This window comes from Schistocerca nitens, chromosome 5 (assembly GCF_023898315.1).
Source record: "Schistocerca nitens isolate TAMUIC-IGC-003100 chromosome 5, iqSchNite1.1, whole genome shotgun sequence".
In the NCBI taxonomy this organism is placed as follows: domain Eukaryota; kingdom Metazoa; phylum Arthropoda; class Insecta; order Orthoptera; family Acrididae; genus Schistocerca; species Schistocerca nitens.
Window position 1 is genome coordinate 549598336 of NC_064618.1, and position 27353 is coordinate 549625688.

A 27353-nucleotide genomic window follows, 5' to 3' on the forward strand; every position below is an offset into this window, starting at 1 on the left:
TATACAAGAACGAATTAGTGAAACATAGCCCAGCTGCGTTTGTTTGCACACACAGTAAGAGAACAGCGGCAGAAAGAACCTGTGGTCGTGTCTCGTTCGCTCCTGACGAAGATCACGTGCTGGCTTGCGCTGCTGCCAGGCTGTCGCACTCGTGCAGCTAAACCCGGTGAAGGGCTTAGCGGGATCTCTGGGGGCAAGAGGGAGGCCCCTTGAGGCCTGGCCAAGTTTGCCGGCCATAAGTCGCCTGCAGCGGACAGCCGGCAGGAGGAAAGAGGGCGCCGGAAATGGAATCTGGGAGCGGCGGCGCCGGCGGCGGCGGCGGAATGAGGCCACGCAGCAGGGCGCGGGCTTCCAACGTCGGGGATCACGGGGAGATGGGTCGCCAGCTCGTTTGGCTCTCGTACACAGCAGCAGCGACCACACCAAAACACAGAACAGGGATGTGAGGAGATGTCACGACGCTGCTTACGGCTGTTTCGCGACAGCTTGTATAACTTGTGACAGTGACGTTCGATATTTTGCATGAACGTTATCCCTAGATTACTAAACTCTGTTGCATTTGCGATTGCATCAGCGTATAAAACAAGACATTTTTTCTTCATTTGATATGTAACATTCCATTTGAGATCTAATAATGGTAATTAACTAGTGCATAACCTATAAATTGTGACTTCTTTTGTATAAAATGTGGAGTAGTAAACTTTACGATGATTTAGCGCCAATGTAACATTTTCCCCCCTTTAGTGTTCTGGGGTTAAAGGGTCTTAAGCTTTCGAAAGTTATTATGTTGTCTTTTTCTCGATCATACCTCAGGCCGTCCGCTGTGGCCGAGCTGTTCTAGGCGCTTCAGTCCGGAACCACACTGCTGCTACGGTCGCAGGTTCGAATCCTGCCTCGGGAATGGATGTGTGTGATGTCCTTAAGTTAGTTAGGTTTAAGTAGTTCTAAGTCTAAGGGGGCTGATGACCTCAGATGTTAAGTCCCATAGTGCTTAGAGTCATTCGATCATCCCTCAAGTGTTACGAAATATATCCACCAGACATCAACAAATAATTATTTAAAATACATTTTTAATATAACACGTTTTGAAATTGGGCTAATAAGTATAAAATAATTTTTCTTAGTCCCGTTCAGTTCCTGGCACCATACAGATAGTTCTGAAAATTGATACTTGTGACTTCTTACATGTAAGATTTATAAGAAAAACGTTCACTTCCTAACTATTCTCTGTTGCATGCACCCCATGTTTTTAGTTGTAAGTCTTATAAGTATTGTCGTGGGCTTAGCTATTAAAAACTCTCAAGCACATGTTTTCTGTATCGGGTTAGCCATCTGTATAGGGGCTAGGAGAAACTATTGTACTTTTAGTCCGATTTAAAGATGTGTGACATTACAAATTCATTTTTATTTAAGTAATTATTTTCTGCTTTCTGAGCTTGTGAAATTTGTCAACGGATTTTAAACCTTTTTACATGCCCTCGCATTTGGGAGTACGACGGTTCAAACCCACATCCGGCCTCCAGATTTAGGTTTCCCCGTGATTTCCCTAAATGGTATCAGGTAAATGCCGGGATGATTCCTTCGAAAGGGCACGGCTGACTTCCTTCACCATTCTTCCCTAATCTGATGGTCCCGATGACCTCGCTGTTTGGTGCCCTCCCCCAAATCAACCAACCCACCAATTTCTCTCTATCCATCTCTTCTTGCCGCCCCCCCCCTCCCCCCATCCCCCTGCCACCCTGCTCAGCAGTTTCCATCCACTCACATATTGCCTGGCCCGGAACACATTCTGATGCCACTTTTATGACACATGGGTCCTGTGGGGCAGACGAAATGTCAGGCATTACTAAACTTTCTCACCCCCAGGCTCATCCCCTATCCCTACCCTACCGCAAACAGCGACAAGAAAGCGAATTGCATTGTCATCCAGTTCTATGTTTACAATTTCAAGTGTTTAGCTCATCAGGAAGTTAATTTAAAATCAGCTGCAAAATCTGTACTGAGTGGACAGACAAGAAAGCGAGCTAGTACAAAAAACTTAAAGTGCCATAGGCATGCGCGCCGCATCTGCAGTTCCCTTACCTAGAACTTATGTTCGCATCTGCAGATATTAAAATATTGGAAACCGCTTTAACCCATTCGGAAGCCGGATCTATAACGGCAAGCTTGTACCTGGCCTGAATTTTCATCTGCTGAAGTCGGACTTCGGAATGCGCAATATTCTAGAGGCCTATGGCGACCACATTTTAATACAACAGTTGATCACATTCTTTATATGTTCTTGAAGTTATACAAAGTTCTGCCATAATTATTTAAATGAATTTTGAGAAATGTTCTGAAGAATATTTCCCCAAAATCGGTGATTCAGATGAGGTCGTGTTATAAGTTGTTGTCACGTCTTTAGTTCTGTTAAATGTTTGCCATATATTCCATCATATTTTGGGCGTGCATCCGGGGTATTATTAATTCTTGTTCCGGCTGGCAACATGACCGACAGTCTCAAGGTGATTCGCCTTTATTGTTTCTGAATCACTTTGCACAGTACAGCGGAGTAAACGTTAACGCATCAAACACAACTGTTTCTAACAAGAGCGTCAGTCACAGATAAAAATTTATGAGCGTAATAGTAGAACAAATCATGGAAATCCATTTCAAGTGTACTCTCTCAAAGGAAATGTTGTAAATTTTCGATGTCTGGCATTCCAACATATGACATCCATAATGATGAACCACATACTTGTTTCTGACTGCGCGTCCTTTGTTTTACTCTTACACACACGAAGTTTTACCTGTGACTGACGGTCTTATTACCAATAGAGTTGGTATGCGCGTTTACACCACAGTATTGAGAAAGTGATTTAAATATCTAGCAAGCGATTCGCCTTGAGAATGTCGTTATGGTTTTCAGCCGAAATATTGGGACAAGAAATAATATTACCCGGAATACACGCCAGAAAGATGATGGAATATTCCATCTGCTGGAAAAAAGTTAAAGAAATATGTTAGCCATGCAGTTAGTTTATGAAATCGACGTGCTATACTTTACAATGTAATAAAAGCTGCGTGTAATTTTAAATATTTTTAAAAGAATTAATAGTTTCATTGTGTTTATACCGAACATTGTTTATGTCGCATGTAATACTTAAACATGAGTCAGTTTAGGGGTCGAAGATTGAAATGCGTAGTGTCCTACGATAGACTTTACGTCACTTTATGGCAATTCCCAGAAATTGCGTAAGTGCCCTATGTTAACGTAAATCAAATAGGAAGGGCTCAGACGTAGGGCGGAAGCTATTAACGACGGCTGTAGTAGGCGCGTACGATTGTGCGGAAAATCACGAAGATCGGCATTCGCCATCTGTAAGCCGTCCAGAAGTCAACAACGCATCCACCCTCTTCAATGTACTGCACATTCATACATATTGTAGTATTCCATCCTGAATGAGTAGTAATAACGATTCAAACAGTAATAATCTTTACTATCGAAAGTTTGTAATGCAAATCGCTATACTGACGCTGTCTGTCGACTTTTAATTACAAATTATTATTGCAAATATCTGCGGATAATAATCTGCATCGGCGCAGGCTTTCAACAGCGAAGCCTATATTGGTACGGATATCCGTCGATATATCCCCTGTAACTGCAGTTCTAAACTTACTTTCTGAACATGCCTCTTCTATAACCGTTAGTTACTGCTAGATTTCTTCTGTATTTGTAATATTAGTGTGCAACGTCAGTTAAATCCTTCTCGATGGCATTGCTAGAATGGTTTAAACATCTGATTAGAAATAAAGATACCTATGCCGGCCGGAGTGGCCGTGCGGTTCTAGGCGCTACAGTCTGGAGCCGAGCGACCGCTCTGGTCGCAGGTTCGAATCCTGCCTCGGGCATGGATGTGTGTACTGTCCTTAGGTTAGTTAGGTTTAATTAGTTCTAAGTTCTAGGCGACTGATGACCTCAGAAGTTAAGTCGCATAGTGCTCAGAACCATTTGAACCATTTGAAAGATACCTATGCAACGAGCGGTAGCTGGAAGAAATAGGCTACTGGCCATTAAAATTGCTACTCAAAGAAGAAATGCAGATGATAAACGGGTATTCATTGGACGAATATATTATACTGGAACTGACATGTGATTACATTTTCACGCAATTTGGGTGCATAGATCCTGAGAAATCAGTACCCAGAACAACCACCTCTGGCCGTAATAACGGCCTTGATACGCCTGGGCATTGAGTCAAACAGAGCTTGGATGGCGTGTACACGTACAGCTGCCCATACAGCGTCAACACGATACCACAGATCATTAAGAGTAGTGAGTGGTAGTGTGACGAGCCAGTTGCTCGGCCACCATTCACCAGACGTTTTCAGTTGGTGAGAGATATGAATAATGTACTGGCCAGGGCAGCAGTCGGAAATTTTCTGTATCCAGATCGTCCTGGGTGCACGAATGGCAAAACGTCATTTTTTCTGATGAATCCAGGTTCTGTTTACAGCATCGTGATGGTCGCATCCGTGTTTGGCGACATCGCGGTGAACGCACATTGGAAGCGTGTATTCGTCATCGCCATACTGGCGTATCACCCGGCGTGATGGTATGAGGTGCCATTGTTTACACGTCTCGGACACCTCTTGTTCGTCGTTGAGTACACCATCGCAGGCGCTCCTGTCTGTGATGTAGCGTCAAGGGTAACCGCAGCCACGGTCTCCGAGCTGATAGTCCATGCTGCTGCAAACGTCGTCGAAGTGTTCGTGCAGATGGTTGTTGTCTTGTAAACGTCCCCATCTGTTGACTCGGGGATCGAGACGTGGCTGCACGATCCGTTACAGCCATGCGGATAAGATGCCTGTCGTCTCGACTGCTAGTGATACGAGGCCGTTGGGATCCAGCACGGCGTTCCGTATTACCCTCCTGAACCCATCGATTCCATATTCTGCTAACAGTCATTGGATCTCGACCAACGCGAGCAACACTGTCGCGATACGATAATCCGCAATCGCGATAGGCTACAATCCGACCTTTATCAAAGTCGGAAACGTGATGGTACGCATTTCTCCTCCTTACACGAGGCATCACAACAACGTTTCACCAGGCAACGCCGGTCAACTGCTGTTTGTGTACGAGAAATCGGTTGGAGACTTTCCTCAAGTCAGCACGTTGTAGGTGTCGCCACTGGCGCCAACCTTGTGGGAATGCTCTGAAAAGCTGATCATTTGCATATCACATCATATTCTTCCTGTCGGTTAAATTTCGCTTCTGTAGCACGTCATCTTCGTGGTGTAGCAATTTTAATGGCCAGTAGTGTATTTAAGACAGTGAAACTGTCCACTCAATAGCGTGCTACCATGCGTTTCTTTTGGTCTGCGGTAGTATGGCGGAAAGAAGAGACCCGTTCTCCCTGCGCCGGTTGTCATATTGCCACAAAAGGGCAGAAGTGTACGCTAAATATCGCCATAGCTTATTCCGTATGAGGAGCTTAGACTGTAATACCACGGGGAATGCAGCTGGTTTGTGAGGGACGGCAGACAGGTGTCAATAGCATTCGTGGACAATGCGCCCGGCGGGCAGCTCACGCACCGTGACCCCAGGCGGGCAGCAGATATCAGCCGAGCTGTGCCACCGGCTGTGACAGCCATTGTGGCTGTCGGGTTAAGGCCGCGGACAGCAACAGCTATCGGCGCGCGCTGCTGCAGCACACCCCCAACCCAGGACCGCATCCTGTGCGGTCTACCCGTCTGGCGTGTGCCACAGACTAAATCGAGGTGTGGTACAGGGCGACTCACTGGAGACGGGCGGTTTATAAAATCACTATGCGGACAATTTTAAAATTGTTTGTTTACTGACATTAGATCAAAGCCATGTAATGTACGCCATACTTATTTGTGGAAAATGAGGCGACGCATCATAAAAGTCTCTTCTCTAAATGCCCTAGCACATGGACCAATGTCCCTGCAGCAACCGCAGGAGTATCTCGAATGATTGCATTCTTCAACTGGTCCAAATTTTGCGGTTTGTGGCTATAGACACGACTCCTGTCCCACAGAAAAAAATTTACGGACTGACAATTATAGATCTATATCGTTTACGTCAATCTGTTGTAGAATTATGGAACATGTTTTATGCTAAAAAATTTTGACGTTTTTGGAAAATGAACATCTCTGTAAAAACCACTATGGATTCCGCAAACAGAGATCCTGTGAAACTCAGCTCGCTCTGTCGCTCCATGAGATCCACAGCGCAGTGGGCAACGGCGCTCAGGCTGATGCTGTGTTCCTTGATTTCAGTAAGGCTCCTGACACCGTCCCGCATTGAGGTTTAATGAAAAAAATTCGAGCTTACGGAGTATCGCAGCAGACCTGCGATTGAATTCAAGACTTTCTTACAGATACAAGTCAACACGTCGCTTTTAATGGAACTAAATTGACAGATATGAAGGTAACATCTGGAGTACCACAGAGTAGTGTGATAGGACCGTTGTTGTTTACAGTAGAGAGCGTCGGATGTTCTTTAAGGCTATTCGCAGATGGTGCAGTTGTCTATATGAAAGTACACTCCTGGAAATGGAAAAAAGAACACATTGACACCGGTGTGTCAGACCCACCATACTTGCTCCGGACACTGCGAGAGGGCTGTACAAGCAATGATCACACGCACGGCACAGCGGACACACCAGGAACCGCGGTGTTGGCCGTCGAATGGCGCTAGCTGCGCAGCATTTGTGCACCGCCGCCGTCAGTGTCAGCCAGTTTGCCGTGGCATACGGAGCTCCATCGCAGTCTTTAACACTGGTAGCATGCCGCGACAGCGTGGACGTGAACCGTATGTGCAGTTGACGGACTTTGAGCGAGGGCGTATAGTGGGCATGCGGGAGGCCGGGTGGACGTACCGCCGAATTGCTCAACACGTGGGGCGTGAGGTCTCCACAGTACATCGATGTTGTCGCCAGTGGTCGGCGGAAGGTGCACGTGCCCGTCGACCTGGGACCGGACCGCAGCGACGCACGGATGCACGCCAAGACCGTAGGATCCTACACAGTGCCGTAGGGGACCGCACCGCCACTTCCCAGCAAATTAGGGACACTGTTGCTCCTGGGGTATCGGCGAGAACCATTCGCAACCATCTCCATGAAGCTGGGCTACGGTCCCGCACACCGTTAGGCCGTCTTCCGCTCACGCCCCAACATCGTGCAGCCCGCCTCCAGTGGTGTCGCGACAGGCGTGAATGGAGGGACGAATGGAGACGTGTCGTCTTCAGCGATGAGAGTCGCTTCTGCCTTGGTGCCAATGATGGTCGTATGCGTGTTTGGCGCCGTGCAGGTGAGCGCCACAATCAGGACTGCATACGACCGAGGCACACAGGGCCAACACCCGGCATCATGGTGTGGGGAGCGATCTCCTACACTGGCCGTACACCACTGGTGATCGTCGAGGGGACACTGAATAGTGCACGGTACATCCAAACCGTCATCGAACCCATCGTTCTACCATTCCTAGACCGGCAAGGGAACTTGCTGTTCCAATAGGACAATGCACGTCCGCATGTATCCCGTGCCACCCAACGTGCTCTAGAAGGTGTAAGTCAACTACCCTGGCCAGCAAGATCTCCGGATCTGTCCCCCATTGAGCATGTTTGGGACTGGATGAAGCGTCGTCTAACGCGGTCTGCACGTTCAGCACGAACGCTGGTCCAACTGAGGCGCCAGGTGGAAATGGCATGGCAAGCCGTTCCACAGGACTACATCCAGCATCTCTACGATCGTCTCCATGGGAGAATAGCAGCCTGCATTGCTGCGACAGGTGGATATACACTGTACTAGTGCCGACATTGTGCATGCTCTGTTGCCTGTGTCTATGTGCCTGTGGTTCTGTCAGTGTGATCATGTGATGTATCTGACCCCAGGAATGTGTCAATAAAGTTTCCCCTTCCTGGGACAATGAATTCACGGTGTTCGTATTTCAATTTCCAGGAGTGTAGCAACGCCAGAAGCTAGTAAGAATTTGCAGAACGACCTTCAGAAAATAGATGAATGGTGCAGACTCCGGCAGTCGACCTTCAATGTAAATAAATGTAACATATTGCGCATTAATAGGGAAAGAAATCCACTACTGTACAGCTACACTATTGATGACAAACAGCTACAGACAGCGTCTGCCTAAAATATCTGCGCGTAACTATCCAGAGCGACCTTCAGTGTAATGACCATATCAAACAGATAGTGGGAAAAGCAGACAACAGATTCAGATTTATCGGAAGATCCTTTAGGAGATGTAACCCATCCACGAAAGAAGTGGCTTATAAGGCGCTTGTTCGCCCGATTCTTTATTATTGTTCATTTATCTGGGATCCCTATAAGGTAGGACTGATAAAGAAGATAGTGAAAATCCAACGGAGAGCGGCGCGTTTCGTCGCGGGATCGTTTAGCTGGCGAGAGAGCGTTATGGAGATGCTAAACAAACTCCACTGGCAGACGTTACAGGAGAGGCGCTGTGCATCACGGAGAGATTTTGTATTAACATTTCGGGACAGCACTTTTCAGGAGAGTAGGACAACATATTACTTCCCCCCACATACACCTCGCGCATTGACCACGAGGAAAAAATTCGAGAAATTAGAGCCAATACAGAGGCTTACCGACAATCATTCTTCCCACGCACTGTTCGTGAGTGGAATAGTGGTACCAAACGTACCCTCCGCCACGTACCATTAGGTAACCTGTGGATTATGATGTAGATGTAGATAAGTCTGGGGAGCTCAGATGCCAAGGAAAATTGCCAAAACGTGAGGTACTCCGTCCAGGAAACATGTGTCGAAGGACTCTAATTGAAGCGTTCGCGGTGTGCGATGTGGTGCCGTCTCGCTGGAACAAAACATCTTTTAAAGGGCTTCTTCGTCTTATCAGTTCTGGTCCCAAGAAAGTTTCAAGCATATGAATGTGTCGAACTGAATTAACAGTGTCTCTGGTCCCATTTTATTCGCAAAAAGGTCTAGTAACGCAGATAGATCCTAGAGCACGTTAGATTGTGGCTTTTCAGAGTGTAAAAGACGCTGGTGAATAAGGTGTCCATGATCAGGTGCCCAGTAACGCAGGTTCTGTTTATTGACAGTTCTGTTTAAATGAAAATGAGCTTCATTGCCCGTAGATAAAATCACATTATCACTTAAAATCATATGCATTCTGTGAGCAGTCTTCGCGTACGGCAAAATCAATTGGTTTAAGTCGTTGCACAATAAGAAGTATGTACAGGTGGAATTTTAGTGCGTGCAAAATTCGTCTAACCGATTAATATCTCATTGATAGCTCACTAACATCAAGTCTGGCTGGATAGTCCTGGGCTTCGGACTATCGATTCGTCACCCTCGCAACATTTTCTGGCACGTTACACTGCGTGTCCAGTTTTACGCTTCTTACCCATTATTTAACCAGTTAATTCATGTGTCCCACTCATCTGAGGATTGTGTTATGACTCGGAACAACTCGGTGTCGAACAAGATTAAGTTGTACACGAAACATTATCTGGGTAATTGTAAACAGACTCACCACTTGAAACGAAACTGTCGCAGACGACAAACAACGTTGCAAGTACCACTGCTCCACTGTAACTGAAATAGCGTCTTGTGTGGATAAGAACTACCTCCACCACGATCTTCTCCTGCCAACGAGTTCTTATTACTACGCAGTTCAAAACCGTCCGACTTCCGTGTCTCACTCTGTGTTAAATAACAGAAGAAAAGTGTCTGCCATTGGAGTTACTTGAGTATCTCTATAAGCTCTCGCGGCTATTATAGGATTCAGAGATATAAACCGCCGTTCTTCGTTGGATCTTCTCTATGTCTTCTATCAGTCCTACCTGGTAAGGATCCCAGATTGACGAAGAATACTCAAGAATCGGTCGAACAAGCGCTTTGTAAGCCAGTGAATGAGTTACATTTCCTTGAGTTACGGCCTATGAATCTCAGCTTGGCCCCGGATATTCCTACTACTATTTTTATATGCTCACTCGATTTAAGATTGCTCTGGACACTCACACCTAGGTATTTTACGGTAAATACTGTTTCCAGCAATTCTTATCAATGCTGCAGTTGTGCTATAATGGATTTTTTTTCCTGTGTACGCAAAATAGCTACATTTACTTACGTTGAGGATCAACTACCAGAGCCTGCACCATTCATCAATCCTCTGTAGGTCATTTTTCAAATCGATACCGTCTTCTGGCATTGCTGTGGTCTTATAGACGACGGCAAAATCTGCGAACAGTTTCAAAGAGCTTCCGACGCTGTCTACTACATTATTTACATATATTGTAAACAGTAACGGTCTTATCACGCTTCATTGGAGTACTCCGAAAATTCAAAAAAAAAAAAAAAAAAAAAATGATTCAAATGGCTCTGAGCACTATGGGACTCAACATCTTAGGTCATCAGTCCCCTAGAGCTTAGAACTACTTAAACCTAACTAACCTAAGGACATCACACACATCCATGCCCTAGGCAGGATTCGAACCTGCGACCGTAGCAGTCCCGCGGGTCCGGACTGCAGCGCCTAGAACCGCACGGCCGCCGCGGCTGGCCTTCATAAGTTACATCTTATTCATGAGAGAGTAGTTTTGAGTATGTGATTGACTGTGATTGTACTCTGTCGTCCTATCTGCCACAGATCACTGCCTGTTCTTCGTCACAGAGCGGGCAAGCCTACAACCTCCACGTTCTGTGATGAGGCGTGGACGTCCAGCATCTTATCGCCTTTCCGTTGTTTCACAGTCCATAATGTGCAGGCCCGCATCTCGTGGTCGTGCGGTAGCGTTCTCGCTTCCCACGCCCCGGTTCCCGGGTTCGATTCCCGGCGGGGTCAGGGATTTTCTCTGCCTCGTGATGGCTGGGTATTGTGTGCTGTCCTTAGGTTAGTTAGGTTTAAGTAGTTCTAAGTTCTAGGGGACTTATGACCACAGCAGTTGAGTCCCATAGTGCTCAGAGCCATTTGAACTATTTGAACCTTAATGTGCAGTCCACAGATGCCTACGACAGCAACACGCGAACACCCGGCCATCTGCGCCTCTTCCGAGACGCTTGTTGCCAGGCGTCAGGTCATAACAATCTGTCCTTTGTCAAAGTCGCTCACGTCAATGGATTTCCCTACTTGTGACCCCTGTCGTTGCCAGAATGATTCCCAATTCGTCTCGGCTCCACTTACATGCGTTTCCCACCACATTACTTGCCCACAAAGTCATTTTCGCGGCGGGGCAGTGGCCATAATTGTCGGCTCATTAGTGTTCATCTCACCTAACAACCACAATACTGACGTTAGAGAGAGTCGGACGCTTGCGACAGTGTGCTGACCATCTTCCTCCCCGCGCACCATGTGTGAATGGAATAGTGTTGAGAGGGGAAATGAGACTGATGCGCTACGTACCCTCTGCCACACATCTCGCGGCGGCTTGCGGAGCACAGCTGTAGGTACAGATAAACATTTGTTTGTTTCAGTTTTCTAGGCCTGCTAAGTTTGAACACTGCCATTACGTAGATTGTTATTTCAGGCTCCCCATTGATCTACAAAATCCTCATTCCAGCACAAGCCACAATGTGACAAAAGTATTCCCCTTCCTTCAGGTACTGCTTAAAATGGCTGGTCAAAAGTTAGCCTTTAGCGCCTGTGAGACTTTGTCAAACGCTCTCTGTAACTGTCTAACAGAAAGACCGCAGCGTTGCTATTTACCACTAACAGTTCGGTGTAATATGTTCTGAATACTACTGTACATTTCTTACAAAGTTGGTTAACTACGAATAATTTCTGTACCTTTTAATCGACACGGGCTGTAATGTAATCTGTAAGAACACTAAGGCCCCATTCGTCCCCTCACATTGCTAAATAGTTCAATGTTTCAGAAATTTGTGATGCCAAATTCTTAGTTTTCCTTCACTCATGGCTCAAGGCCCGTAGAATTCACAAAAAAAAGTTAAATCACTGACCGCAATTCAGGGCTTTTTGTATCCGCACTCATGTTAAAGACTTATCACGCAAGGAGGACGTAACAAGAGAATGAAAATTTCTGGTTTTGCTTATCCTGACTACAGAAACAAACGAGTAGGCAGATGTGAGACGTTGTTCCATCATGGCGAGGCCATTCTCGTGTGCACTAATATCGTCATCCAAGCAAATCTTGGACATGATAAAATTCTGATGGTTACGTGCCAGTTTGCTTCCTCTGTACGACTGAGCACATAGCGGATGAAAAGAACGAATGGAATCGTTTCAGGAGCTATGCGTGAAGTGGATCCGTATATGTTTCCTTTGACTAAACGCATTCACAAGGGCATAGAAAATTTAATTTTTTTTGTTTCGTTTTCTCCAGTCCGACACACAACTCAAATAGCATCTTATAACGCAGTTACAGGAAGTACCATCATGAATACGAATTAGCACTGAGAGAAACTGATAACTGAAATAGTTAGTAAATAACAGAACGTTGCTGAAAAGTGCGTCAGTCTTTGTACCTTCTTGTTAGATCTAGGCAAGTTATTTATTTATAGTTGCGCTGCTCCAGAGGCAGAAAGCGATCGAGAGAGACTGAAGTATAAGACTATATGTAAAGGTAGTATCTGTTCCCGAAAGAACAGATACCATTGATGACCGTGCAGCCCTAGCTGCAAACAGTTGTTGATATACAACACTTGGGACATGTTGAAAATGTGTGCCCCGACCGGGACTCGAACTTGGGATCTCCTGCTTACATGGCAGGCGCTCTAACCATCTGAGCCACCGAGGGCACGGAGGATAGTGCGCCTGCAGGGACTTATCCCTTGCACGCTCGCGGGAGCTCACGGGAGCGTGCAAGGGATAAGTCCCTGCAGGCGCACTATCCTCTGTGCCCTCGGTGGCTCAGATGGTTGCCGGCACGGTAGGTCAACGTGTTCGGTCAGAGGGTTACGTGCCCTCTGTAATAAAAAAACTGAGTTAATTGATCAACAACGAACTTAAACGGATGTCTTACGACGTCCGTCCCGAGCACATGCAACGAACAAAAGCGAACAAAAATGAGAGTAATAATAATAAAAAAAAGATGGTTAGAGCGTCTGCCATGTAAGCAGGAGATCCCGGGTTCGAGTCCCGGACGGGGCGCACATTTTCAACATGTCCCCAGTGATGTATATCATCGCCTGTTTGCAACCAGGGTGTCGATTTAATTATCATTTCATGAAGTATAAGACACTGAATTCGGTTTGATGCGGAGTGGGATTAAAATCCCATCTGCCATCGAAATTTAGCTTACCTGTGGTCTAGCTCGATCTTTTAGAACAAATATCGAAATAGTTCCTTTGTAAAGGAAATGGCCGATTTCTTTTCTCTTCTTCCCCGCCCAGAGTTTGTGCTCCGTTTTTGGTTACGTAGTCGTCGACGGGGCGTTTATCTCCAATATTCATTTTCTTCGTTCCTCTTTATAAGCACGGAATATCCAGAGTTCTCGTTTCGGCGGTAACGTAAATTATTGAAGCTGAAGACGACAAGATATGTTTTTTTTTTTTAAATTTCATTTGCTGTTAAGTACAGTTAAGTAATTACCTGTTAAGCGTGTTTGTGTGCGCGCACATAGTGGGGGAGGGGTGACATTAATCAGTAACATTTGTTAATGTAGTACCATGTTAGCATAGGTTTATGTTAATAATAAGAGTGTCTAAATAATAGCCATGACCTCGTAATGTCAGCGGATCGTTCCGTGCATGAAATATTATTTCCTTGACTTTTAACTGTGCATCTGTTTTCAGATAAAGATACTTCATATAGGCAGCGTGGATAATAAAATGATTCTCTGGAGCTTTCTTTAATGTCACGTTTAGTAGAAACGACACGTGAACTGCACAGAGACAAGAAACGGATGTAGCGATCTGTTGAGAGGAAATATGAAGAATGCCGAGGACGTGGCCATACAGACGGCTGGCGCTTTAGATCAATAGCAAGGCTGCAACTTTGTGCAACCGCACGCTTTTCTTTGCGTCTCTGCTTGCTAAAATGTGAGACGGCTGTGTAAATTCTCTGGCAGATATTTAAGTCTTGCCTGTCGCTGTTTGAACAATGAGGCGCGTAGAGCCAAAATGAAGCATATTTTCAGTTGAAAAATTGTCCTTGTAGTTCAACAAGTTAATTAGAAGCAAGTGTGCAAGCTGGCGCATCTTAAGCGTTCGAGGTATAAATGTTTCCGACTGTCATTTTATGGTCTATAACTGAACTTTTAAGGGTGTCCTAGTCATTCTTGAAGCTTATTCGCCTCCTTGTATTGCATACTCACAGACTTTCTGTATACAACTCTTGTGAAGTGTGGAAAATTTTCCTGCAAGAGTAGTAAAAAAATACAGAAAGTAATTGGCTCCTTTTTGTGTACTGTCGTGAAGTGGGACGTCCATTATTGATGAAAGCACTAATACTTTACTTAGTTTTCGTGCTTCTAGAAGTAGTACGGTTCAAATGACAATGGTTCAACATTACAGGCCTTGCTATAATTTGCCTGATAGGAAGACCAGAAGTTCCGAATGATATGAGTCTTGCTACATCAGTTATTTCAAAATGCTTGGTATTATGATCAGCATGTTATAATTCAAAGAATTAATGCCGGTGTCGCTTGACGAGCAGAGACAATAGGAGGTAAATGTTCTATTAGCAGAAAAACACATAATTTGAAGCGACAGATCTATATCGAAGGTTTAAAATTTTGGTTGAGGGTTGCCACGATGATCTGCTGAAGCAGTTCTATCTGTTAACGTTTTTGAAAAATCAGCCTATGTGTGTGTGTGCAATGTTATTTACCGAAATCATAACGGGCTGATTTACGAATGCATTGGTCATATCGTCTGTCAAGATTTTAAACGAACTCAACCGAACCCAGTATGTCAGTTGCTGCTGGAACTATCATTTAACACAAGTTTTTAAACGAAAAATATATACGAGTAGAGATTATGGAATATTTTAGGCACTAACTAAAATGCTTTTGAATTTAGTACCAATTTCGTCTGCTTGTTGTATAGTTACTCAACTGAAAAGACTTAAAAGTGGTGCAGGATGATCTCCATTACTATACATTTTAAAAGCATAAAAATAAAACAGTAATGGCTGTTATGGATGAGAAAAACACGCGACACTGGTGTAATATTCTACAATATTTATTATTTTACAAACCGATATTCGGCTGTTATGCCATCGTCAGGTACAATGACAATTATGTGTGGCTGTGAAATGTTTTGTGGCAGCAAAGATTTTAAACTAGTGCTTCTACAGAGTATCTCAGTTGGTTCCCAAATATGAAAATTGTTAATGTTTAATTTAAGACTGAAACGAGAGGAATTATGTCAGTGAAGCATTAATAGTGTGGCTTTTTTCATTCATACCATAATTATAAAATATTCTACCAAGAACCAACGGAACAATCAGTTAATGCGAATAACTGCAAAATAAACGTATTCTGTATGCAGAACGACCGTCGTAACTATAAATTTTCAAAATTTAAACATAAAGGAATAATAGTAAAGAAGACCTTGAGGTGTTGTGGTCACGAAAACTGACAATGTCCGGGAGAGCAGTGTGGTGACCACATGCCCCTCCGTATCCCTATCCAATGCTGCTTATCGGCCAAGATGACACGGCGGTCGGTCGGTACCGGTGGGCCTTCAGGGGTCTGTTCGGACGGAGACGGAGCCTTTGAGCTGCAGGCACGGAAAAACAATACCATGGTATCTGATATGAGCTTGTCAATTATGGTTTTTCAGAAAGTGTTTGTCGCAATAAAATCTTTCGAACTGTTTCCGAAACTACATCGAATCTTACTGTATTTTATTAATTATTAATGTAACTGAAGTAGGCATTTTGTGAAGATTCATTATTTCTTGCCCAGCATCACTAATTCTCGAAAATTTATAAATGTATACACTCGGGGTGAAAAATTTTGAAAGGCAGGAAGATGAAAGTCTAACGCTCCATTGACAACGTCTCGAACTGGGAAATGACAGGGAAGAAAATCGAGCCTGTATTTTTCAATGGAACCAATCCAGCATTTTCCTTACTCACGTTAGAGAACTTACGGGAAACTTATCCCTGGAAGTCCGGTTGGACCCAAGTCTTCCCAAATTCGAGTCCGGTCTCTTACTACTGAATATTTTTGACTGGACCAGTACTACGTAGGAATAAAACAAATCCAGGTTTTTTGAGTCTGGCGAATGGCTTCTGTCAATGAAAGACGAATACTGGTACTAGGCAGTCTCTGTCACTGTTTTTCGTTCTTAACCCGGTGTTATCTGGCTGAGAAGAACCAGAAGTTCTTTGGTAACATGTTCTGGCTATTTTGGAGAGAAATTGTGAGTGAGCTAGATTTCGGCCCCTGTTGACTTCGATATTGACGAAACTCTGAACTTTAGGTATCCTCCTCCTTCTTGTGTCAACTGACAATAACGTGGAACTGAAATTCGTCTTACAGCACCATGGACATATAGTTTTTCTATAACAGAAGCTAGGAAAAAAAATTACCAATAACATGATATGTAATCAAAAATAAAAATAAGCGTAGCTCTTGAAAAAGAAATGTTTTACAGAGGAAGGAGTATTTTCAATGCTTCGATGAATAAAAATTTGAGGAAAAAAATAATGAAGGATTTTGTATGGAGTATTGCCTCGTGTGGTGCCGAAACAAGGACACTACGCTGGAGCGAGGACAAATGCTTTGAGGCTTTTTAGATGCGGATCTGGAGAAGAGTGGGATGTGTAAAATAGTAATATAACGTAAGAAATGAATCAGTCATTTCATAAATAGTAAGAGAGTAAGCTTTCAACTGTATTTTCTCTAGTTGGGGGTGCAGTGCTTAACATTGGCAGCACTGACAGCAATGAACTTAAGAATGGTTAAGAGGTAGCACCAAAATACTGCAATACCCCAAAAAGAGGCGGCAGGCGTTGCAAAAACAATCCCTTCATTACGACATGTGCTGCAGTGGAGCATAAATCTGAAGGTAAAGTAATATACAAGAGGGCGTTCAATAAGTAATACAACACATTTTTTTTCTCCTCCAATATCTGTCGAAAAGTACGAAATCTGTTGTGGGACATTGTGAAATATTCCCGCTTGAGTCTCTATAGTTTCATGAGGTTCCGACAGGTGGCGGCACTATATGCAGCCTTCAAATGGCGTCTGTAATGGGGATGCGTTTCAAGCAGAGAACTGGTTTGCAGAAAACCAGAGCGTCGCAGATACTCATATGCGCTTGCAGAATGTCTACCGAGACCTGGCAGTGAAGAAAAGTTCGGTGAATAGTTGGGCCAGGCGTCTGTCATCAACGCAACGTGGTCGCACAAATTTGTCCGATCTCTCGCGTGCCGACCGGACGCACACAGCTGTGACTCCTGCAATGTTAAAATGTGCGCGCACTGTCATTCGACGTGATCGATGGCTCACCATCAAACACCTCGCTGCTCAACTGGACGCCTCTGTGTGTAGCGCTGACACACTCGTGCACCATTTGGGGTACTCAAAGGTGTGTGCCGCTGGGTTCCTCGCCTCCAAACAGAAGACCATACAGAATGACGAAGGGCCATCTGCAAAAGAACTTGTACGTCTCCATGACAACGGAAAGCCTCACAAAAGTCTTCGCACCCGAGATGAGACCACAAAACTTGACTGGACTGTCCTTCCTCATCCACCCTACAGATTGGAGTTCGTACCTTTCGACTTCCATCTGTTGGGCCCAGTGAAGAATGCACTCCGCGAGAAGCAGTGCATGGATGTGGGGAGATTATTGATACAGTAAAACGTTAGCTTCGACGTTGACCAGTAGAGTGGTACCGTCTCAGTAAGGCCCTCTCAGTAAGGTGGCGTAAGGCCACCGCGTTGAACGGAGATTATGTTGAAAAATAGGGTTTTGTAGACAAAAGCGTGGGGAATAATATGGCTTACTAGAATTCTGAATAAAACAAATCTGATTCCAGAAAAACATTGTTGCATTACTTATCGAACACCCCTCGTATAAATTAAACGAGTCATAATTTAAGAAGTGAATTTTTTGACCGTCCATATAGATCTAGTTGTTTCGGTTTGTTACAGCAATGTTGATGACGACGGCACGGCCCAGGTAGTCGCGCCCGACTGATGTGGACGTTGTCGTTCCGATCTTCGCAACTGCCTTACGTCCTGTGTTTTTACACTTTTCTGTTTTCCGTTTTCATTATTTCCAGTACCGTTGAGTTAAATTATACAGTGTGCTGCAGACTAATTTCAAGAAAGGAATTACGTCAATACTTTTTTCATAAATGGGGAACTACCTGCGCCAAGATGTTACAGAAATAATACGTAGCGATGTTCGACAGTGGGACCTGCTAGTTACGTGTAGGCGAAGTTCTTAAACCAATACTTCCAACAGGCTTGTTTAAAGAGTGAACAAAATTTTTTACATACGTCTTTAATATTCTGAAAACATACCGAAAAATCCTGGATTAAGAAATTACACTCGTGATAATTAAAACTGCAGGACCACGAAGGCATTATGCAATTGGGATAAAATTGACATGACCTGTACAACATGTTTAGATATGAAGATGATTAGCATTTCAGCGGAACCGCACAAAGCAAGTAGCTTTATACACTACCGAAAAAAATAGTGCACACATTTAGAGGTTTCCAGTTGACTCAAGATTTATTGTTGCAACGTCGCATACCGAGTACATGAAATGATTACAGTTACAGATCAATGGCATTAGCGATTCTGAGGTGCTAGGTCTCAATCCATGCTGGAACACTTATATTAATACGTGGTGTAGCGTACATGGGCGGTAATGCAAGCGCTGACTTCGGCATCCATGCGGTCGTACATTGTACTGGTGTATGTTATGCCACACCTGCCCCGTCTGGTCACCTAGTTCTGTAGGAGTTGTTGGTTGACGAGTCGCACGAATTGCTGCTCGTGCCATCATATCAAACACGTGCTCGACATGAGTCAAGTCCAGATATTGTGCTGTCCAGGGAAGTTGCTGCACTTCTTGCACAGCATGTTGGGTATCAATGGCAGTGTGTGGACCGGCATTATCTTGTTGGAACAACACCCCCCCTCCCCCTCCTTGTTGCAAGAACGGCAAAAGAAAGGGTCAAACAACAATCTGCACATACCGAGCACTGGTTACCGTCCGCTCCATAAATGCCAAAGGTGAACGAGGGTTCTAGCTCATTGCACCCCAAACCATACGTGTCTTAGACGAATGCATTCTACGAGACAGTGCTTACCAGGTCAACATCGTACTCGCAAACCACCATGACTTGCATACGTGCAAAATCTGCTACTGCTGCCTTCGCTGAAGATAATGGCGCTCCATTCCACGTGATCCACCTTGTGGATAACATCGGAAATTCACTGAGGCTTTTTTCGGATGATGCCGTAGTATATCGAGAGGTTGTAACAATGGAAAATTGTACTCAAATGCAGGAGGATCTGCAACGAATTGGCGCAAGGTGCAGGGAATGCCAATTGAATCTCAATGTATACAAGTGTAATGTGCTGCGAATGCAAAGAAAAAAAGATCCTTTATCATTTAGCTATAATATAGCAGGTCAGCAGCTGGAAGCAGTTAATTCCATAAATTATCTGGGAGTAGCCATTAGGAGTGACTTAAAATGGATTGGTTCAAATGGTTCAAATGGCTCTGAGCACTATGGGACTTAACTTCTGAGGTCATCAGTCCCCTAGAACTTAGAATTACTTAAACCTAACTAACCTAAGGACATCACAAACATCCATGCCCGAGGCAGGATTCGAACCTGCGACCGTAGCGGTCTCGCGGTTCCAGACTGTAGCGCCTAGAACCGCTCGGCCACTCTGGCCGGCTAAAATGGATTGACCATATAAAATTAATAGTCGGTAAAGCAGATGCCAGACTGATATTCTTTGGAAGAATCCTAAGGAAATGCAGTCCGAAAACAAAGGAAGAAGGTTACAGTACACTTGTTCGCCCACTGCTTGAATACTGCTCACCAGTGTGAGATCCGTACCAGATAGGGTTGATAGAAAAGATAGATCCAACGGAGAGCAGCACGCTTCGTTACAGGATCATTTAGTAATCGCGAAAGCGTTACGGAGATGATAAATAAACTCCAGTGGAAGACTCTGTAATAGAGACACTCAGTTACTCGGTACTGGCTTTTGTTGAAGTTTCGAGAATATACCTTCACCGAGAGTCAAGCAGCATATTGCTCCCTCCTACGTATATCTTGCGAAGAGACCATGAGGATAAAATCAAAGAGATTAGAGCCCACACAGAGGGATACCGACAATCTTTCTTTCCACGAACAATACGAGACTGGAATAGAAGGGAGAACCGGTGGAGGTACTCAAGGTACCCTCCGCCACACAAAGTCAGGTGGCTTGTGGAGTATGGATGTAGACGTAGATGTAGATGTAGATCCTCTGTACACCCATCGAGCTATGCACGTCGATACTGTGGTGTAAGTAGAAGACTGGCTAGAGGTGTGCGTCCCCGTAGTTCCGCTGCTAACAACAGGTCGTCTTGTCACATCTAGGCTCCAAAGCCCTCCTTTTCCGTGCTGTGGTAGAAGTACGAATTGCCACTGATGGCCTTAAAGTACGACGATCCCGGCAGGCGTCTGTGCAGTATGGACGTTCAGAGCCTCGTCTACAGGTTCACGTGACCACTGATACCAGCATCACTGCACACGTGACTCAGCGCGTCCAACTCGTGTGGCAGTTCTCCGAAAGGACCATCCCGCGACTCTGAAGGCCACAATTTGACTCCCCTCCAACTGGCTCAGCAGGCTGTACGAGTCATGAGTGTGTCTCGGTGGCATGGTTGCCTGCTTGCTTCACAAGTTTGAACCACGATGAGGCTACTGGCTGCGAGCATTTCCTATTAATGAGTAGACACATGTGGCTCTCTGGTAGTTATACCATTACGCTGTTGTTGGCTGACGACGTTGAAACCATTATTAATACATCTACTATCCCAAGGGTGGCATATGGCGTCATCGGATAAAAATCGACGTCGTCTTTGCCACGTAAAATGGCCGCGCGGGTTGAGGCGCCATGTGACGGATTGAGGGGTCCCTCCCGCCGGAGGTTCGAGTCCTTCCTCGAGCATGGATGTGTGTGTTGTTCTTAGCATAAGTTAGTTTAAGTAGTGTGTAAGTCCAGGGACCGATGACCTCAGCAGTTTGGCCCCTCAGGAATTCACACACATTTGAACATTTTCGACGTTGTCTTTCCATGTGTGCTATTTTTTTTTTTTTCGGTAGTGTGTAGGGAAAGACCACGCAGCAGGTTCCTCGTTCAGAAACCGCGGTTCAGTGGTGATTTTTAGGTTTCCGTACCTGAATAGCTAAAAACAGAACTCTTACAGGTTCACTATGTTGTCTGTCTGGCTGTCTATTTATGTGTCTGTCGGACTGTTAAAAACCATTTCTCTCAGGAATGGCTAGACGTATCAAGTTGAAATAAACGCCATGTACTATGGTCTATAGTCCCTTGGCGATGTAAAAAGTGAAGCTTCTAAGTCAACGCACTCAAGACATACGACCATTTATTTTGATATGAACTCACTCATTGAAACCCATAGGGTACCTACTGTTGGCCTAGATTTGTGAAATTTGGCAAGAAGCCAAGTTTCACTGTACAAGTAACGGAAAAAATCGGAACATTGTGAATTGTATTAGACTTCAGACTTGAAATTAAGGTATTCTCGAAAGCCTTGAAATTCCTGGTACCGATCTCTTGCTAGTACCAATGTCGGCAGCAGGCACAAATCGTCGAGATTCTCGATTACTAGGACGAATGAACTGCTACATACATCACTAAATCTGCACGAATCCCTCAGTGCGCAAGTCCTATTCGCATCTGGCCGACTTTCTTTAAGGTCGTATTATGACTCCTATTGGAAATGATAAATGACTACTAGCACCTATCGGAATTCGACACCGGCAAGATCATGACTTATGGAGATATTGTTGCTCGTGTTGGTCTAGATCCCATGACTCCTATGCGTATATGGAATCGGTCCAGCTGCAGGAACATACTGAAAGCCATCCAGGATCTCACTGGCTCCATGCGACTAGCCCTGTAGGATAGACATAATGTGCCCTCGTCCGTGAGGAGTCGTGAAGCCATTTCATGTGTCATCAGCCGGGAAATGAGCTAGTTTGCAGCAAGAGAAGTGTCCTCATGGACAACGATATATGTCTGCAGTACAGTACCTCTGTTGCGTCTTCCCCTAAGGTGGCATCAGAGAGAATCGCGCCGACAGTAGTTTGTCCAACGACAACACTGGACACAGGAATGGAATCGCGTCGTCTTCTCCGATGACTCCCAGGTCTGCGCTTAGCATTTCAATGGACGTCAGGAAGCTCCGACGTTGCCAGACTGCGTTCATCCTCGGCATAGGGGCACACAGCATCTGGCGTGATGGTATCACATGCTCATGGGTTCACAGCGCAATCACAACAGGTTCGAATAGTCAGTAATTCGGGAACAGGTGTTACATCTCTAATATATTAAGCCCACTGGCTGCGCCCCATCTTCAACTTTTCCGTGACGTGATTTTTCAACAAGATAACGCAAGATGGCATGTTACCCATTCTGTACTACTTATCACGATATACAGAGTGTTTGACTGTTGTTCTAGTGTGTACGTTCTCCAAATATCTCACCCACTGAAAATATCTGTTCAAGAGTTGTAGGGAGTACGACATGCCGCGATTTGCCAGCTGCTATGATTGATGGATGAACCCTGGAATTGAATTTTGCAGCGTGGTGTAACGTACCTATATCTGTCATCCAAGCTCAGGTCCACTTGGTCCGCAGCCAGTTTAAGGCCATTGTTGCGAGAGATTTGTGTACTAAATTTCGCTTTTTGTACACCCCAAATCACATTCAAATATACTGTCCAGTCCAGACATATTATTGTGGCTGCCTATTAGAAGCCTGAATAATCAAATTTTTCAGCATGTCCCGCTGCGAGACGTATAGGAAGAGAGCCAGGGCGGTTCTTGAAAGTCTGAGAGCTCCACGAGGTTTCTCGGTTCAGTATCGAGGTGGTCCCAAAGATTCTCCGTTGGGTTTAAATACGGGTGGCCTGGTGATCAGGTGGGTAGAGTAAACTCACCCTCGTTCCTTCGAACCACATTCGTACACTCTGAGCAGTGTGACATGTTGCACTGTCCTGCTGGTAGATGCTATCGTGCCGCAGAAAAGCAAATTGCATATAGAGGTGGACATGGCCCCCAAGGATACAAATAGTTCGCCGGCCGGAGTGGCTGTGCGGTTCTAAGCGCTACAGTCTGGAACCGAGCGACCGCTGCGGTCGTAGGTTCGAATCCTGCCTCGGGCATGGATGTGTGTGATGTCCTTAGGTTAGTTAGGTTTAATTAGTTCTTAGTTCTAGGCGACTGATGACCTCAGAAGTTAAGTCGCATAGTGCTCAGAGCCATTTGAACCATTTTTTGATACAAATAGTTCGAATGGCTCTGAGCACTGTGGGACTTAACATCTGAGGTCATCAGTTCCCTAGAACTTAGAACTACTTGAACCTAACTAAGGACACCACACTCACCCATGCCCAAGGCAGGATTTGAATCTGCGACCGTAGCAGTCGCGCGGTCCAGGACTGAAGCGCCTAGAACCGCTCGGCCACCGCGGCCGGCTCCCAAGGATATATGCATACTTTTGTTGATCTATTATGCCTTCCATAGTGACGAGATCATGCAGGGAATTCCCCGGACCATAACGCTCCCTTCTCTGGCTTGGACCATTCTGACGATTATTGCAGGGTGTTTTCTTTCGGACGTTTCACGCCAACTCGTTGTCTTCGACGAAGATCTGGCCAGGTCACCTGTCGGCACTCAACTGAAGTCCAGCAGAGGCATCTGCGTGCAAATTCCAGCCTTCGTCGCCGATGAGCAGCAGTCGGAATGGGTACATAAACCAGGTGCTTGCTGCGGATTCCCATATGCAACAACGTTTGCTGAACGGTCGTTGAGGAGGCATGGTAGAATCCATTGGCTCATCTGGGTGGACAGTCGCTCAACGGTTGCATGTCTATTTGCCCGAACACGTCTCCGCAGCCATTGTTCACCCCTGTTGCCTCGGCATCGTTTTGGATAGCGCCATTTAACCACGGTGGACGCGAACAGTTTACAAACTTAGCCGCTTCGAAAATTTTTCCACCCTTGGCTTGAAAGGCAATCTACATCTACATACATACTCCGCAATCCACCATACAGTGCGTGGCGGAAGGTACCTCGTACCACAACTAGCATCTTCTCTCCCTGTTCCACTCCCAAACAGAACGAGGGAAAAATGACTGCGCCGGCCGGAGTGCCGAGCAGTTCTAGGCGCTACAGTCTGGAACTGCGCCACCGCTACGGTCGCAGGTTCGAATCCTGCCTCGGGCATGTATGTGTGTGATGTCCTTAGGTTAGTTAGGTTTAAGTAGTTCGAAGTTCTAGGGGACTGATGACCAAAGACGTTAAGTCCCATAGTGCTCAGAGCCATTTGAACAATTTTTTTTGAAAAATGACTGCCTAATCTCTCTTATCTTATATTTGTGGTCTTTCTGCGAAATGTACGTTGGCGGCAGTAAAATTGTACTGCAGTCAGTCTCAAATGCTGGTTCTCTAAATTTCTTCAGTAGCGAATCACGAAAAGAACGCCTCCTTTCCCCTAGAGACTCCCACCCTAGTTCCTGAAGCATTTCCGTAACACTCGCGTGATGATCAAACCTACCAGTAACAAATCTAGCAGCCTGCTCTAAATTGCTTCCATGTCCTCCCTCAATCCGACCTGATAGGGATCCCAAACGCTCGAGCAGTACTCAAGAACAGGTCGTATTAGTGTTTTATAAGCGGTCTCCTTTACAGATGAACCACATGTTCCCAAAATTCCACCGATGAACCGAAAACGACTATCCGCCTTCCCCACAACTGCCATTACATGCTTGTTCCACTTCATATCGCTCTGCAATGTTACGCCCAAATATTTAATCGACGTGACTGTGCCCGCAGCTCGTGGTCGTGCGGTAGCGTTCTCGCTTCCCACGCCCGGGTTCCCGGGTTCGATTCCCGGCGGGGTCAGGGATTTTCTCTGCCTCGTGATGGCTGGGTGTTGTGTGATGTCCTTAGGTTAGTTAGGTTTAAGTAGTTCTAAGTTCTAGGGGACTGATGACCATAGATGTTAAGTCCCATAGTGCTCAGAGCCATTTTTTTGACGTGACTGTGTCAAGCGCTACACTACTAATGGAATATTCAAACATTACAGGATTCTTTTTCCTATTCATCTGCATTAATTTACATTTATCTATATTTAGAGTTAGCTGCCATTCTTTACACCAATCACAAATCGTGTCCAAGTCATCTTGTATACTCCTACAGTCACTCAACGACGACATCTTCTCGTACACCACAGCATCATCAGCAAACAACCGCACATTGCTATCCACCCTATCCAAAAGATCATTTGTGTAGATAGAAAACAACAGCGGACCTACCACACTTCCCTGGGGCACTCCAGATGATACCCTCACCTCCGATGAACACTCACCATCGAGGACAACGTACTGGGTTCTATTACTTAAGAAGTCTCCGAGCCACTCACATACTTGGGAACCAATCCCATATGCTCATACCTTAGTTAGAAGTCTGCAGTGGGGCACCGAGTCAAACGCTTTCCGGAAGTCAAGGAAAATGGCATCCGTCTGATACCCTTCATCCATGGTTCGCAAGATATCATGTGAAAAAAGGGCGAGTTGCGTTTCGCAGGAGCGATGCTTTCTAAAGCCATGCTGATGCATGGACAGCAACTTCTCTGTCTCAAGGAAATTCATTATATTCGAACTGAGAATATGTTCGAGAATCCTGCAACATACCGAAGTTAAGGATATTGGTCTGTAATTATGAGGATCCGTCCTTCTACCCTTCTTATATACAGGTATCACCTGCGCTTTTTTTTCCAGTCGCTCGGGACTTTACGTTGGGCAAGAGATTCGCGATAAATGCAAGCTAAGTAAGGAGCCAGTGATCGTGTCCTGTTTTCCGTATCAAATGGTTCAAATGGCTCTGAGCACTATGGGACTTAACTTCTGAGGTCATCAGTCCCGTGGAACTTAGAACTACTTAAACCTAACTAACCTAAGGACATCACACACATCCATACGCTAGGCAGGATTCGAACCTGCGACGTGGCGGTCGCGCGGTTCCAGACTGTAGCGCCTAGAACCGCTCGGCCTCTCCCGCCGGCTTTTCCGTATCCTCCAGACACACACATACTGCTAGTGATGCCATCTACCGTTTGTGAGGGGTTACTGCACGTCGTACGTAGGCGGTGGCAGCGTCAACATGACTGGACTGTATGTAATCGAGGCATTATTCCTACTATGAGTATACTGTAAACGCGCCATGCGTAAGATCTCGTTATTTGGTACCCTACCCCACGTTGCAACTTTAATGGCCAGCACAGTAGTTTACTACAGTTAAGCAAAGGAAGGCTTCTTGGGGACAGATTTGCATGTTTTTGACATGGATGAATAATCCTGTCGTTTTAGACTGTGCGTAAAACCATATTTGCATTAGTACGTGCGTCGAATGCAGAACGAGACGGAGCTGAGTTGCGGGAGAGATCCTGGCATATCTCGCCTTGTCTAGGCACTCTCTCTCCTTCCTCCTCCTCCCCCCTCCCCCTCCCCCACCCCCCCCCCCCCACCCCCCTCAGCCGCCCTCCCCATCCCGCCGCCGCATGCACTGTTGGGAGGCACTGACACGGCCCATGTTGCCCGGCTGGCGTGTTGCGTATGCTGCAGCTAGCGGCATTCAACTGTTCTCCGATTAAACCGCAGCCCGGCATCTGCCGCTCTACACATTCCGTGAAACAGAACAAAAGCGCTCGCGCTTCGCCAACTTCGGCGTGTTATCGCTGTCATTAGGTGCAGCCTCGTCCCGTGTTGTGCTCACACAAATTTGTGGCCGTACCTCACCCGCGACCACAAATGCGCTGAAATGAATACTGTTGGAAATTCGTTGTCATAATTCACTGCGTTTCTGTGATAATCATACAGCTGCTATTTCTAGCTACACAAAAATTAGAGCTGTGTAATCAGAGTTGTCAGAATTCTGTAAAAAAACAACATGGTGATTCATTTGAAGAGCGCTTTATCATCGAATGATATTTCTACAATTTCACAGTTGAAATAACGGAACATTCGGAAACAAATACATGCAGCTACGATTGTCAATATTGCAGAAAAATCTAAACAGGAACGAGTTTAGTCTGCAAGTTTCTCTTTTTGCTATTATGATTTGCTAGGGTTTAGCCATCTAAGTCATTGGACATTAGAGGGGCT

General features: G+C 45.4%; 1 protein-coding gene across 1 annotated transcript in view; it reads left to right on the top strand.

Annotated features, from left to right (window-relative positions):
- Nucleotides 1–284: 284 nt before the first annotated feature.
- LOC126260572 (endothelin-converting enzyme-like 1) overlaps nt 285–27353 on the top strand; it is a 398875-nt gene continuing 371806 nt past the window's right edge. The window contains exon 1 of the mRNA XM_049957907.1: nt 285–442. Within this exon, the coding sequence (XP_049813864.1) occupies nt 285–442 (158 nt within the window). The remainder of the gene's footprint in view (nt 443–27353) is intronic.